The 14,016-nt window shown below is 55.5% G+C and overlaps 5 protein-coding genes across 5 annotated transcripts; 2 read left to right on the forward strand and 3 right to left on the reverse strand.

The window, feature by feature from the left end:
* Positions 1–415: 415 nt before the first annotated feature.
* On the forward strand, positions 416–1,068 carry CGGC5_v014352 (Cell death-inducing p53-target protein 1-like protein; the record flags this gene model as incomplete). The annotated part of the gene is made up of 2 exons (XM_032023100.1): positions 416–904; positions 994–1,068. The coding sequence occupies 2 exons, from the start codon at positions 416–418 to the stop codon at positions 1,066–1,068; spliced, it is 564 nt and encodes a 187-aa protein (XP_031880090.1).
* An 845-nt stretch (positions 1,069–1,913) lies between these two features.
* Positions 1,914–3,409, reverse strand: CGGC5_v014353 (Nuclear distribution protein; the record flags this gene model as incomplete). The annotated part of the gene is made up of 3 exons (XM_032023101.2): positions 1,914–3,095; positions 3,153–3,318; positions 3,372–3,409. 3 exons carry the CDS (start codon positions 3,407–3,409, stop codon positions 1,914–1,916), a joined length of 1,386 nt encoding a protein of 461 aa, XP_031880089.2.
* Positions 3,410–5,311: 1,902 nt separating this feature from the next.
* alp14 (Spindle pole body component alp14) lies at positions 5,312–9,280 on the forward strand (the record flags this gene model as incomplete). Its single annotated transcript, XM_066153080.1, has 8 exons — positions 5,312–5,383; positions 5,993–6,007; positions 6,067–6,167; positions 6,321–6,414; positions 6,485–6,502; positions 6,564–8,772; positions 8,825–9,204; positions 9,254–9,280. 8 exons carry the CDS (start codon positions 5,312–5,314, stop codon positions 9,278–9,280), a joined length of 2,916 nt encoding a protein of 971 aa, XP_066007448.1.
* A 556-nt stretch (positions 9,281–9,836) lies between these two features.
* On the reverse strand, positions 9,837–10,205 carry CGGC5_v014355 (uncharacterized protein; the record flags this gene model as incomplete). The annotated part of the gene is made up of 1 exon (XM_032023103.1): positions 9,837–10,205. One exon carries the CDS (start codon positions 10,203–10,205, stop codon positions 9,837–9,839), a length of 369 nt encoding a protein of 122 aa, XP_031880093.1.
* Positions 10,206–11,206: 1,001 nt separating this feature from the next.
* Positions 11,207–13,722, reverse strand: Ankrd28 (Serine/threonine-protein phosphatase 6 regulatory ankyrin repeat subunit A; the record flags this gene model as incomplete). Its single annotated transcript, XM_032023104.1, has 2 exons — positions 11,207–11,491; positions 11,563–13,722. 2 exons carry the CDS (start codon positions 13,720–13,722, stop codon positions 11,207–11,209), a joined length of 2,445 nt encoding a protein of 814 aa, XP_031880149.1.
* Between the last annotated feature and the right edge of the window lie 294 nt (positions 13,723–14,016).

Below are 14,016 nucleotides of genomic sequence, written 5' to 3' on the forward strand. Positions count from 1 at the left end.
GTACCTACGTACTATTAGCTGTTGCAGTACTACATGCACATGCACATGTGCCACCAACACTTCAGACGTGACCCTGCCTGCTCTGCCTCTTCTTTCATCTGATCTGCCTCGAACCAAACCTGCAGCCGCCGCGAAAGGATGGAAAGCAACCTCCGGCCGCCTCGGTACAAGTGACACTCTCCGAACCCCCAAATCAAGGTTAAATCGGCACCGTCTCCAATCGCTTGCCTTGCCCGTTGGGCAGTGCCACACCCATCTGACTCTTGAACTTGAGATATAAGTGACGCCCCGAACTCTACTTCCAACTTCCACATATGTTCTTACTTCTCACCACTCACCTCTCTGTCTCCAACCATCGTCAACCCATCACCACCTCGCATCCTTCAAAGCGAGACACACCCACCCAACCCTCACAATGGACAAACCAGCACAACCGCCTCCGGGCCCTCACCCCGCCACGACGTCAGATCCGAACCCGTCAGACAACAACTACATCTCCCCCGCCAGCCCTCCGCCAGGCTACGCGCCACCTCACCACCACCAGCACACCCCGGGCCCTCAATCCCAAGGCTACGAGATGCCCAAATACGGCAGCCCTCCAGACCCAAACGCCGGCGGAGGCTACTACAACCCCCAACAACCACAAGCACAGCAATCCTTCCCCCAAGGCGGCGGCGGCGGCCCCCAAAACTTCGCTCCGTACGGCACGCCCCTCCCCGCCCTCGGCCCGCACCCGGCGCCCATCGAGTGCCCCGACTGCCACGCCCGCGGCGTCACCGCCGTTGAGTACACCTCGGGCGGCTTCACCCACGCCCTCGCCGCCATCGTCTGCTTCGTGAGCTGTCTGGGCTGCATCCCGTACTTCTTCACGTCTCTGAAGGACGCGAGGCACAAGTGCGCAAAGGTACGTTCGTCTTTCATTTCGCTTTCGGTTTTGTTGTTCCGTGTATCCTGAGACGAACATGGGGGCTGACTCTGACTTTGACATGGCAGTGTGGGATCCCGCTCGCGACGTACCATCGCAGCGGTCGCACGGAGGTTCACTGGCACGGTGCCTACAACGGTTGAGGCCTGGGATTGACCGGGGTTGTGGAGGTGTGTTTCCTGAACTGGAGGTTTATTTCGAGCACATGGGGAACGAGTTCGTGGATGGTGTTGTAGCATGTCATTTGTGGTGGAGAGTAGGAGGAAAACAGCATCAGGATTATTCATATTTCGCGAGGTCACTAGGATACCCTTCTTGTTGTCCCATCAACACAAATCAAGGCAGTTTATTTCAGCATGCATCTTCTTCCAATTTCGTGAGCTCCATATGGTGGTCGAGTTCTAGGTGCGGAAACCAAATTGCCATAACTCTTGTCTCACTCTAAATCAGCCATGCCGAACAACGTCAGCAGCCACAATTCCCCGACGGCCGGTCGTCATCTCCACACCCCGGAGACCGTTCGCCGCGTTCCCCAGACAAATCGACGCCGACGTCTCAGCCGCAAATTGCTTGCAGCTGGTGCACACAGCCCGGCAATCACGACACCACAAGCGTCGTCCCATGCTCACATCACCGCTTGGAAACCAAAAGCGTCTGTTGAAGCCCAGCGAGGACATGTTGCGGGTATCTATTCGATTATGTACAGCTCCCCTAAAATCTATATCAATCAGCGAAGGGCATCACGTAATCGTCAGATGGTACGCCGTACTTTTGACCCCTGTTGACGCCTGCCTCCCGTATGACCCATTGCCTCGTGTGAATCGTTACGCCTTCAAGTTTGCTGCCGACACCCCTCTCTCTCTCTCATTCTCGGCGCCTCGACCTCGTACGCTCCTGCTCTTCCACCGCGGCGCGGCATCGCCTCATTCGGCGTCTGTTGTCTGTACTTGCTTGCACTGTACTGTACTGTATCCACAATGGTGCCGCTCTAGTTGGCAAAGATGCGGACGTTCAAGTCGACGCTTCCTGTCGCGATCACGCACCGGATCGAAACCTCGGCCGGCTTTGCTGCCTTGCTCGGGGTCCCGTTGGCGCCATTCTGCCCGTCGCCGTTTGTTGCCGCCTCGCGAACAATACCCGGTGCCCATCGCAGGCACGAGACAAAGTGACCATGCACGTCGTCCAGCACCTTGACGCACTTGCCCTCCTGAGCGAGATCCCAGCATCGTAATGTCTTATCGTCGGATACACTGAGGAGGTACTTGCCTCCGGGATGGAAGACCAGAGCGCGCACCCAGTTGTCGTGGCCCGTCAGAGTCTTTATGCAGTTGCCCCGGGCATCCCACAGGCGGATCACCTTGTCACGACTGCCCGTCGCCATAAACTCCACCGTACTCGTTGCTGGTGGCGGCTTCTTGAGGCCTGCCAACGTGGCCAAGTGCGGGTATGCCGTCGCTGGCGCAAGTGTGCAGCACTCAACCACATGTTCGTGGCCGACCAGCGTAAGCTTCACCTCGGGATTCGCAGCGCTGATGTCCCAAAGGCGACCCGTCTGATCGTTTCCGGCCGAGAGGAGGAAGCGGCCGTCGGGCGACGGACAGACATCTCGGACCCAATCCGCATGCCCCCGCAGGGTCTTGACGCAGTACCCCGTGGAAACATCCCAAATGCGCAGAGTCTTGTCTCGACTGGCTGAAACGAGTAGGTTTCCTGAGCTCCCCGCGCCTGCAGCGCCCGATGGTATGAACCGCACCGCACTGACGCTGTGATCGTGGCCGGGCAGCGTTCGGATGTTTTTGTACTCGTCTGAAGGGTCCCAAAGCTTGATTGTCAAATCGCTCGAGCAAGAGGCCAGCAGGGTAGCACCTCGCGGCCCTCCAAAATCGACGTCCAGGACTGCCTTGGTGTGACCCTTGATTGTTCTTTCGAGCTCGCCCAGCTCCCAGTCCCAGATCTTGATGGTATAGTCCTCGGACCCCGAGGCCAGAGACGAAAAGACGGGGTGGAAGGCGACGCAGGTAATGGGGTCTCGGTGGGATTGGAGGGTGTGGCGGGCGGGGGAACGGGGCAGCCAGCTGGTGGGATCCTGGTTCCGTCGGGAAAGCGAGGTCGGTGTCGCGTTGTCAATCTCGGATTGTAGCGAGGCAGTTCGGGACTCGAGCTCCATGATCTAGACCGATGTCAGTCTCGTGCAACCAAGCGTATCGCGATAATCGGGATGATGGACCTTTTTCTGTAGCCTCACTACGCTAGTCCACTTCTTCTCGAGGAGACCTTCATATTTCTTGGAGGTGGCCGCGTCAAAGGCTTCGCCGATCTGCAGCTCCTCCCGCAGGGCATTGGCGGCGTTGGGCAGGTTGCTCGAGGAGAGGTAGGCGATGATGGCCTTGTGCCTGCGCAATGCTGGTCAGTAGTGCCCCGCAAGACGTTTGGCGGGTTGACGAACAGCTCCTCGGCTTGCCGAGAGGTAAGGATTTGGCTCATTGCGGCGGAGGTTGTCGTTAGTTGCAGCAGAACTCGAAATCGCGGTGTATGTCGAGTAGCAGCAGCGGCAGCAACAGCAGCAGTAATGCGCACAATGACAAACAAGAATGCACCTCAGGCTTTCGCTGACGAGGGCGTCGTTTTCTAAAGCGCGTGGAAAGTGCTCGGGACTGCGGGGGGCGGTGTCGCGGCAACCTGCGATGGCGATGCGCGACTGAGACCAAAGTCGACAGGCGACAGGCTGTCGGTGGGTAGGCAAGGTAGAATCTGCAAGGCTGCTATGAATTGATGGGCCAAGGGGTCCCGGGGTGTCTTGGGGATGGCAGCCTCGTGGGCCGGGGAATTTTGGACTGGACGGGACTGCGGACAGCGAAAAATGAAATGCAGAGTCAGGGCCGACCGGGCCAAGTGGCAGTTGCGAGAGAGCGAAAGGCGGTGTCGGAGGAGGAGGAGGAAGAGACCTGACCACGAGTCGGTGACGGTTCGGGGGTTTGGTTGAGAGGTTCCGGCTCGTATTGTTGGGTGTCAGTGCTGCTGGAGGCGGCCGTGTTTAATCTGGAAGTTAGGGGTTGGGCGCCCAGGCGGTGGGAAGCATGTCTGTAGTAGTAGTTGTCTCTAATATGCTATACGGGCGTCAATGAACAGTCAACTTTGCAGCCAACACGCAGTTGCATTCGAGGCGATGACGATGGACAGCAGCGCAGAATGCAGGGTTTGGAGAAATAAAGAATAAAGACTCCTGGGTTTGGAGCGAGGGGTGAGGCTCGGTGACGCTGAAGGTGGGCGGCCAAATGTTTCATGTGCTTCCGCCTCCAAGTCCCGACCTCACTTGAAGAAAGTTGGTGGAGGCTGCTGCTGTTGGCTGTTGGCTGCTGCTACGAAATGGCAGTTCAGCGTTCACAGTGGCCGGCTGATGGCAGACGGCAGGCGGCAGATGAGCAGCGACCCCAATTTCCAGCTGGAAATGACTGGAGAGAGACGGGAGACGTGAACGGACCCCTCCACGGGGAATTAATTTGATGTGCACAGCCTCAGCCCTGTTGGAGAGCGACTGTGGCTGGAGTCCCTTCCTCAATGCTCAGTGTGGCTGATGCACTTGGTCCCTGCAGCTAAAGAAGCCAGACCCTGCCAGCTGGCGGCCGTGGCTTTCCCCAGTGACATCACCCGCAGCTGGCTGTTTCTATGGCAATGGCCCAAATGCTGGTTGCCAATTGGCGGCGGTCCTGCATCGACATGTGGTAGTACCTGCGCCGCAGCCATTGGGTTGGGTCGGGAAAGAAAATCTGAGGGTCACAGCATCTCGGGCAGAGAGATGATTTGGCTTGTCTCTGAGAGCTGCAAGTTGAGATGGACCAGATGTCAAGTTGGGATGGCGATGGACATTTGTCACTCAGCCACTGCGTCTGAGGTCATTGCATTATGCCATGATTTATGATCATCAAGAGTGGGTATTTGGAAGTGCATAGTAGATAGGTTCTGGGGAGTGGCTTACAACGGCCATTAATGCATGAAATGGACAAGTGCATGTCTGCTGGGAAAGAAGAAAGAATTAATCAATCCAATCTCAGGGCTACACTAGCCTGGCCTGGTCCAAGCAAGGACTTGGGACAGAGGCCGGGTAGGCTTCACAGGGCTGCCGAAAAAGGCCCAAGGTAAGGCCGAGGTGAGAGAAAAGGCCATCAGAGGTGAGCCAAGGTGAGAGCCAGGTGAAGCCCAAATGGAGTCCTGTCAGTGTTATCAGCTCTTATCCATTGGCTGCTGTGTGGATGAGTCATGTGATATTGTTTACCTCTTCTGAGAGATACCCAATCATGCCCAATCATCTAGTGTGTCTCCACCTCCAGCATCACAAGCGAATCAAGAGGCTCAGCTCAGCCCAGACCCACTGCACTGACCAGCCCAATGCCCCCCAGTGCTGAGTCTGCTGGCTGCTCCATGCACTGGACCACACTCACAAGCAGTCCAGTCCAGTCAGTGAGTGGTGGTGGTGAACCCCCAAACCCCATCCAAGCACACAGCACACAGCTGCACAGCAAAGGACGGCAGCTGCTCCTGTCCTTGTCCTGACAACCAGAATTCCCTGTGCTCCCCTCCTTGCTGGCTGCTGCTGCTGCAGGTCAAAAAAAACAAAAGAAAACAGACAGCACCCCCGGCCCCATTCCTCAAGAGCCTGAGGTGAGAAAGTGAACAATCGGACTGACGTCGATTTTTGCATTCCCCTTGGAACAACAAACCACCACCACCGCTAGAGGTAAGGTAGTTAGTTGCTTTTTTTCACACTACCTGATCTACCTAATTCTCCCACCACCACCATCTCCCGTCGTCCTCCAACACGGGAACTCCCTCTGCCGCTGCAAATCCTCTGGCGCGTCGTCGCTTTTGCGTTAGGCCTTTAGAACTTTGACCCCCTCTTGTTTCCACGTGAACAACCCGCACATACCTTTGTTCATCGCACATACCTTCAAACTTGTGTGCTTCCACCTCCAACTACCTACATACCTCACCACACCCCTACACGACTTCCTCTCTTGTCACTCGGGCAAGTCACTGCTGCTGCCGACCTCCTCCTTCTACACAGAACAGGAGACATCTTCCACAGTACGGTACCCTCTCTGCTGTACCGCCAGGTATCCCCCCATTGACTTGGCCGACCCCAGCACCTCTTCTTGCTCGCGCTGCCGCGACAACCTCACCACCTGATTTGGCCTGATCTGGTCCAGCTTGGTTCGACTCCCATACCCGCCCAGGGTCTTCTATTGTAAGTCATGCCCTCCCTCTCCGGATCACCACCTCCCCAATCCGGTCGCAGCTGCCGGCAGCCTGCATGCCTCCCTCCAGCCCTCCGCCGCTCCCAATATGGATCGCCGAGTCAAACATACCCGTTCCCTCTCCAAGCTAATTCGAAGAGTAGCCAGTCTCGGGAAGCCAGACCTCTTCGACAAGGAGAACCGACATACCGACCCGAGTCCTCCGCCGCCTCTGCCCCCGACTCCCCAACGACTACCGTTACAAACACGCCAGCAGCCCTCCGTTCCGATGGCCGAAGAGGAGGACTTTAGCTCCCTCCCCCTCCAGGACAGATTTGCCCACAAGGTAGGAACCTGCTGGAGCCGCGCGCTCTTTGAGGAGGAGGACGTACGCTGACGCGACCTAGGTGTGGAAAGTGCGCAAGCAGGGCTACGAAGATGCCGCCAAGGCGTTCGCTGCCACCGCCGACGAGTACGACAATGCCTTCAGACCGTTCCTCTCAGACACCGGCCTGTGGAAGGGCGCCGTAGCAGACTCCAACGTCGCCGCTCAACAAGAAGGTCTCGCCGCATACTGCGCCTTCCTCAAGTTCGGAGGCAAGGAACACAGCACAAGGACACGCGGTGTGACTGTTGGACCCATTTGCGAAAAGGGTTTGCCGTCAACACGTGCCGCCGCTAAAGAGTCTTCACTAGAGGCCCTTCTCCTGCTCGTCGAGCTGGACGTTGCCGCTCCCGTCATCGAGGAAATCATTCCCGCCCTATCCAACAAGCAGCCCAAAGTTGTCGCCGCCGCAATCACCGCCCTCACCGCCATCTACCACAACTATGGCTGCAAGACCGTTGACCCCAAGCCCGTTTTGAAGCTGCTCCCCAAGGCTTTCGGTCATGCCGACAAGAACGTCCGTGCCGCCGCGACGAACCTCGCCGTCGAGTTCTACCGATGGCTGCGCGAAGCCATGAAGCCCATGTTCTGGGGCGATCTCAAGCCCACCCAGCAGACCGATCTCGAGGCGCAGTTTGAGAAAATCAAGGCCGAGCCCGCCCCCAAGCAAGAGCGATTCTTGCGCTCACAACAGGCTGCGATGGCCCGCGCGCCACCTCCCGGTGCCGAAGGAGAAGAGGAGTACGGGGGCGATGATGTCGAAGAGCCGGCCGAGGTCGACACGTTTGACCTGGCGGAACCGCAGGACGTCTTTGGCAAGATCCCAGGCAACTTTTCCGAGGCTCTGGCTTCGTCCAAATGGAAGGAAAGGAAGGAAGCCTTGGAGGCCCTGTATGCGGCGATTAACGTTCCCCGCATCAAGGACGGCGACTTCAACGAGATCAACCGCGGCCTCGCCAAGTCTATGAAGGATGCAAACGTTGCTGTCGTCACCCAGGCAGCTCAGTGTATCGAGGTCCTGGCCAAAGGACTGAGGTCGGGCTACGCCAAATATCGCACAGTCGTGATGCAGCCAGTCATGGAGAGGTTGAAGGAAAAGAAGGCCACGGTTTCGGATGCGCTCGGCGCTGCTCTGGATCAAGTTTTCCTCGCCACGAGTCTGACCGATTGTCTCGAGGACATCGGCACTTACCTCGTCCACAAGAACCCTCAGGTCAAGGAGGGTACGATGAAGTTCTTGATTCGTTGCCTGAGGACAACGCGCGACGTTCCTAGCAAACCTGAAATCGCCTCCATCGTCGAGTCCGGCAAGAAACTTTTGTCTGAATCGAGCGAAGGTCTGCGTTCAGGAGGTGCCGAGATTCTGGGTACCGTCATGAAGATTATTGGTGAGCGAGCCATGAACCCGCATATGGAGGGTCTCGACGACATCAGAAAGACCAAGGTCAAGGAGTTCTACGAGACCGCCGAAGTTAAGGCCAAGGAGAAGCCCAAGGCACCTCCGCCAGCACCGAAGGCTGCTGCAGGCCCGCCCAAGAGACTCGTTGGAGGCAAGAAGCCCGCAGGCGTCAAGAAACCCGTGATGCCTGCTGCTGCCCCACCCGCCGAGCCCGAACCGCTTTCTCCTCCGCCAACATCTCGCCCGAAGCCCGCCAGCAAGCTCGGAATGGCGAAGCCGTCTGGTCTTGCGGGGCTCAAGTCGAAGCGGCCTCTGGGCGCTCCGGCGGCTGCTGCCCCTGCTGCTTCTCCTCGCCGTCCCGTCATGCCCGAAGACGACGAACCCGCCCCTCCCCCACCTCAACCCCGCATCGGCCTCGGCCGCGGCGGTCTCGCTGGCCGATCCCTCGCCAAGCCGGCCGCAGCCCCCGTTCAAATGCCCCCTGCATCGCCCCCGCCATCAAGCGGCCTCACGGCGATGGAGCGTGCTGAGTTGGAGGAGCTCCGAGCGGCCAACGAGCGCCTGACCCGTCAAGTCGAAGAGATGCGTCATGAGAGGAGCAAGCACATGTCCGAGATCCAGGAACTCAAGAACCAGAACGCCAACCTGATTGAGGACCACACCCGTGATGTTCTCAGCATCAAGGCCAAGGAGACTCAGCTCGTCCGCGCGAGAAGCGATGCTGAAGCGACGGAGCAGACCAACGACCGCCTGAGACGCGAGCTCGACCGACTTAAGAGGGCGCTCAACCACGCCGAAGGCCTCAACTCAAGACAAGGCATGGTCAGCCCAGGTAAGCATGCTCTCGTGATCTTTCCAGGGGGTTCCAAAGCTAACAGAAACAGGCATCACATCGCCTACTCATGACGACGCAGGCATTTACCGCGACAACTCATACGGCACATCGTCCTCTAGACACAACCGCGCTAGTTACGCCAGCAACATGTCTGAGGAGAAGGAGAATGGAGACCACCACTACCCGCGCTCAAAGGCTCTCAGCCCCGAGCTCAGGTATACCGGCAGCGCTTCGTCAGGTCGCGGCAGCCCGGCTAGAGGCTACCGCAGCTCCGGGGCCACTCCTGTTGACGAAGCACCACCACCACCGGCACCTCACTACTCCGCAGGCGGCGGTCACGGTTCAAACAACAACAATGGTGGGGTAGAGAGTTGGAAGCGTGCGGCTGAGGTGACCAGCCAGCTGAAGGCGAGGATCGAACAGATGAAGGTTAGTATCCCCCAAAGTCATTCCTGAACTCATCACTGACAACATCCAGGCAAAGCAAGGATTTGCTCGCCCATAAGCTGGGCTTAAAATCGGAAAAGGAGGCATTGTCAGATATCATGTGAACATGAAGGTGGTTTGGTAGGGGGGTCATGATGGTCACGGTCGGAGGTGTACTAGTTTTTGGTTGCATAACATTGGCGTCGGATGCATACCCATACCTCAGTCTGGCCTGCAGTTGGGAGCAGACATGTTTGTGTCTGAATGAAGTTATGGATTTCTCTAGTTCCTTTTCGGCCTCGTCTGTATAGCCCACGGGCGCGAGTGTACTTTTAATTCATGAAGATTATGAACACCTTTCACAGGAGCTTTTAGTCAATCGTTGCAATGGTGAGTGGGAGTTGTAAATTATGGTATCTCATTTCGACTAATCATTTCCCATTTGAGTGCGAAGTCCATTCTGAACTCTCTTCACCCTCTCTCATGTTCTCATATACGCTTGCGCCGCCATTCGAATTTTTGTTGTTCGGAGCATCCACGCTATCCCATCCAATATTCTCCATTATCTCCGTTTTGTTTTGCGAAAGCACTCCGTCGTTACCCATCACGCCGTCCGCCAATAACCCGCAACGGCATCAGGCCGGACTCATCCAATCGTACTCGGCGTTGTATTTCTTCTTCCACCGCGGCACATCCTCGGGCGCGTTCTTCTCCCGCTGCACCCTCTTCTCCACGGGCTTGTCGGAGTAGGGCGACGGACGCATCGCGTTGGGGTCCGTCACGGGCGAGCCTTGGCCGGCGTCTTGGCGGTTGTGCAGGTCGATGCGGACAGGGTCGACGCGCAGCTTGGTGTTCAGGTCGACGTTGTCGACGCCGATTTTGCCCGTGTGCTGGCCCAGGTCCGTGGGCGGGAGGAGGAGCTTGTTGTCTTTGGGGAGAGGGGTCGGGGCCGCGAGGGCGAGTGTGCTGAGGAGGAGGGCGAGGGTTGTTGTCGTTGCGCGCATCGTTTTGTATCTCTCTTTAGATGAAAGTCGCTTTTGGTTGTTGAGGTTTAGCTATGGGTTGAGCTTGGAAATGTCTGTGGTCATGATGTAGATCTTGGCAGGTAGCTTAAGAGGGGACGGAGAGGTATCTGAGAGATTTGTCTTATAGTTTGCATGAGAAGCTTCTGGTTCTCTGCGGTTCCATTCGATCGGAGGTGAGGGGGAGAAATGCGAGCGCGCGCGCGCGCCGCGGCGCCGCTGGGGAGGGAGGAGCTTGTGTGAACGGCGCAACGGCATGAAAGGCAAAGCTTATCGTGAGGCGCGGGGTTGGGGAGGCAAAAGGGTTGGTCCTGGTGTTGGAGGGCGTTTGAGATGAGGTCATTGATGGGGATTTGAGACGAAGTTTGTAAGGTGGAAGCTTTGGGCACCGTGGTGGAAGGTTTTGGGGAGGAGGGGGAAGAGAAAGGTGTTTGCGGCCCGAGGTTGGTTGGTATGGAGGGACGATTGGATGTCCACATTGATGGGCAAGCTCTTTTGGCTTGGGATCGAGAGGTGCTTTGTGTCTTGAGAGCGTTTTAATGTCGAGATGGCAGGCCGATGGCGTTGTAACGGTACTACCTAGCCATATTGGCGTATGATCCCGGCCACTTTCATGCTGTTGCGACGGCGAATAGGCTCGTGCCGTTGGGATACGCTAGCTTCGGCTGCGTACCTTAATATGGACTTCACCTCGTTACTCTTCCATCAGAGTCTCGATTTAACAAATCAATCCAATATCCACGTGATATCGAGGGCAACGTAAAGATAACCATTTCTACCCTGGTAATAACCATGTCAGTCCTGAAGTGCCCAGATTTGAGCCCTCGGCCCCTCATGGGCTTTGAGGCATACCATTGTATCATGCGGCCACAGCTACTGGCAATGAAGATAACCCTCTCAAGCAGATAAAGCAACGTGGTATGCCATTCGCGCTAATAGTAAAACCTATCTTCACCCCTCATGTTTGACCTGAGAACAACCTTCTAGAGATCACTGTGCTCGCTGCGTAAAGAGCCGTCCCCTCCGTCGCCAGCGTCAACGTGTGGAGCGTCACTTGTCGCGCCGGCCTCATCACTAGCCCGAGATTCATCATCCACACTTTGATCTGTCTCAGAGGTATTGGATTCATCTTGATACAAGAACGCATCTTCATGGTATTCTCCGAAGTCATGGTACTCATCATGCATATCCGTCCGCTGCGGATAGCATTTAAAGCACAGGTCGTAGTCGTCGCAGACGAAGCACTTATAGCGGGCTCCAACCATAATCTGTAGATACAAGTACCGTCAGCTCCTATATCACAAGTGAATATTCCAAGAGAAAATTGGAGACAACATACCACAAAGCAACTGTTACACCACGGAGCAGAGGGATGGTTAGTCCCGGGCGGTATGCTGTGGAAGGCGGGATCCCAAATTTCCTTGGAACCGTCAGTTCCCTCGCGCTCCCTCTCATGCTCAGCCGGCTCCAGTAGACCCCTGGAATACTCGCTCTGGTTGCTGAGACAAGCAAGTTTTCTTGCTGACCATTCCCCATCGTAGCTTTTGGCCCATATGTCTGCCCCATGGTCTCTGACAAGAATGTTGATAATCATCGTTTCGTCTGATGTCCTACATGCCCACATAAGAGGTGTCCACCCATCATCATCTTTTAGGTCAATGTCATGCCCTTTGGGAAGCCTTCTCAAAAAGAACTCCAACAAAGTGACATCGTCGGATCCAGCTAAGAAATGGAGTGCAGTTCGGCCGAAAGAATCCTTCGCCATCAAGTCAGCGCCGGATTTATCAAGAATTCGAATAGGTCTCATAATATAATTCCAGCGTCCGCGACCACTCAAGTAGTGAATCGTTTGTCGACCCAAATCGTCACGGACTTGGACGTTTGCACCATGACGGACGAGATATTCTAGAATCCTTCGCTTCCCGGTGTAAGCTGCGGCCATGATGGGATGACTTTGAGAACCACCAGGCGCGTTAACGTCCAATGCTGGATCAGCATTATTGACGAGATACGTAACCACTTTCTCTTCCATTCCAGAGTTGATGTTGCGGATGACCTTATACAGCAGCGAGACTCTAGATGGCTCTGGTCCGGGGAGGTTGGGGTCGGCATGAGCATCGATGAGAATCTTGAGTAGCTGGAAGCTGATGTTCTCTGGGCGATTGGCTTGGAAGGCCAAATGCAGCAAGCTTCCAAATCTAGAGCCATAAATGTTCACCCGAGCTCCTTTGCTGATGAGGTACTCTGCGGCGGCGACGTTGCCTCTTTCCACAGTAACCCCTAGGGGCGTGAGACCATCGTTGTTGGGAGAGTCTATCGGAGCGCCACGTTCAACCATGTCTTGGATAATCCAGACCGGTGTCATGGATCCTACTCCATGAAGTGTTGTGTTCCCTTCGTCGTCTGTGTTATCAATATTAATTCCGCGGTTCAGAAATGTCCGCATCATCTTGCTACACTCTTCGGATCCATCGAGTTTGGCGGACTCTAGTAGAAACTTGGCGCTCCCAAGCCTTTCATCTATCTCAGCTCCAGCTTCAATGAGGAGATTTGCGCAATCATGACTGCCTTGCTCGACTGCTTCAAATAATGCCGTAACTTCCTGCTTCGAGTCGTCATCGCGTTCGAACTTCAAATTGACTTTTATGTCTGAATGCGCCAGAAGGCGCTTCAAAACATCAACATAGTTCCACCTCGCCGCCATCATAAGTGGGGTGCCATAGTCAGACATTCCGTTGACATCCGCACCATTGTCCAAGAGAATTGACACAAATGCCGGCAAATCGTAAGCGCCGTGAAGAGCAGTCCAGCCATCATCCTTTTTCCAGTTAATTTCGGCTCCATGCTTCAATAGCAGTTCAACTTTACGGGTGTCAGTGGCTTGGTAACATGCGACGAATAGAGGAGAGTCCGTATCCTCCGGGACGTAGTTTGCCGACGCTCCCATCTGGAGAAGAAGCTCTACTACATCGAGAGAGCACTTCCAAATAGCGAATGACAGCGGTGTTGTGTCATCGTTTTGTTTGTCAACGTATGTCATTTCAGCACCCTTTTCGACAAGGAGCCTAATGAGATCCGTGTCTCCCGTTTTCAGAGCTCGATGCAGAAGCATTTCCTGTTCGGTGTGAAGCTGTTGTGGCTTCGCACCTCTCCCAATGAGAAAACGGCAACTGTCTGCGGTATGGGGGAAGCCACAGAGGGTGTATAAAATCTCATCGATGTCGGAACCGCCTTCAAGATGTTCTAATTTCTCAACAAGCACACGGATACAATGAATTCTGCCAAAATTGCAAGCGCGTGTCAGATAACCTCGCACATCGAATGAGCTTCCTTCGGGCTTCGAATTGTCGTTAAGAATTCCAGCTTCAAGGAGTCGAGCAAGCGCCTTATGTGTTCCAGAATTGATGGCGATGTCAATGGCCGATAAACCCTGGCTGTCCTTGTCGTTGACGTCGGCCCCGGCATCCAGAAGCATCTGAACGACCTCGGGCTGCCCCATATTGGCAGATAGATGTAAGACAGTTCTACCGTTATTGTCTCTGGTGTCTATGCTGACTCCGGATTCCAGCAATAGCTTGACCGCTGCTTGTTGCTCCCAAGAAATGGCTTCACGAAGAATCTGATCCATTTCAAGGTCATCTCTCTCGTCCAAATATTGCTCCGTTCCAATTAAAACGGAAATCAAAGAATCGTGACCCAATGCAACAGCACGCTGTAAAAGAGGCCTAGTCCAAGAGAATTTACCCAGTAATGCAACCTTCTCAAGAAGCCTGGCCAAAGCAAGCTGATTACT

Source organism: Colletotrichum fructicola (assembly GCF_000319635.2).
Source record: "Colletotrichum fructicola Nara gc5 chromosome Unknown KSG_Nara_v1_contig09, whole genome shotgun sequence".
NCBI lineage: Eukaryota > Fungi > Ascomycota > Sordariomycetes > Glomerellales > Glomerellaceae > Colletotrichum > Colletotrichum fructicola.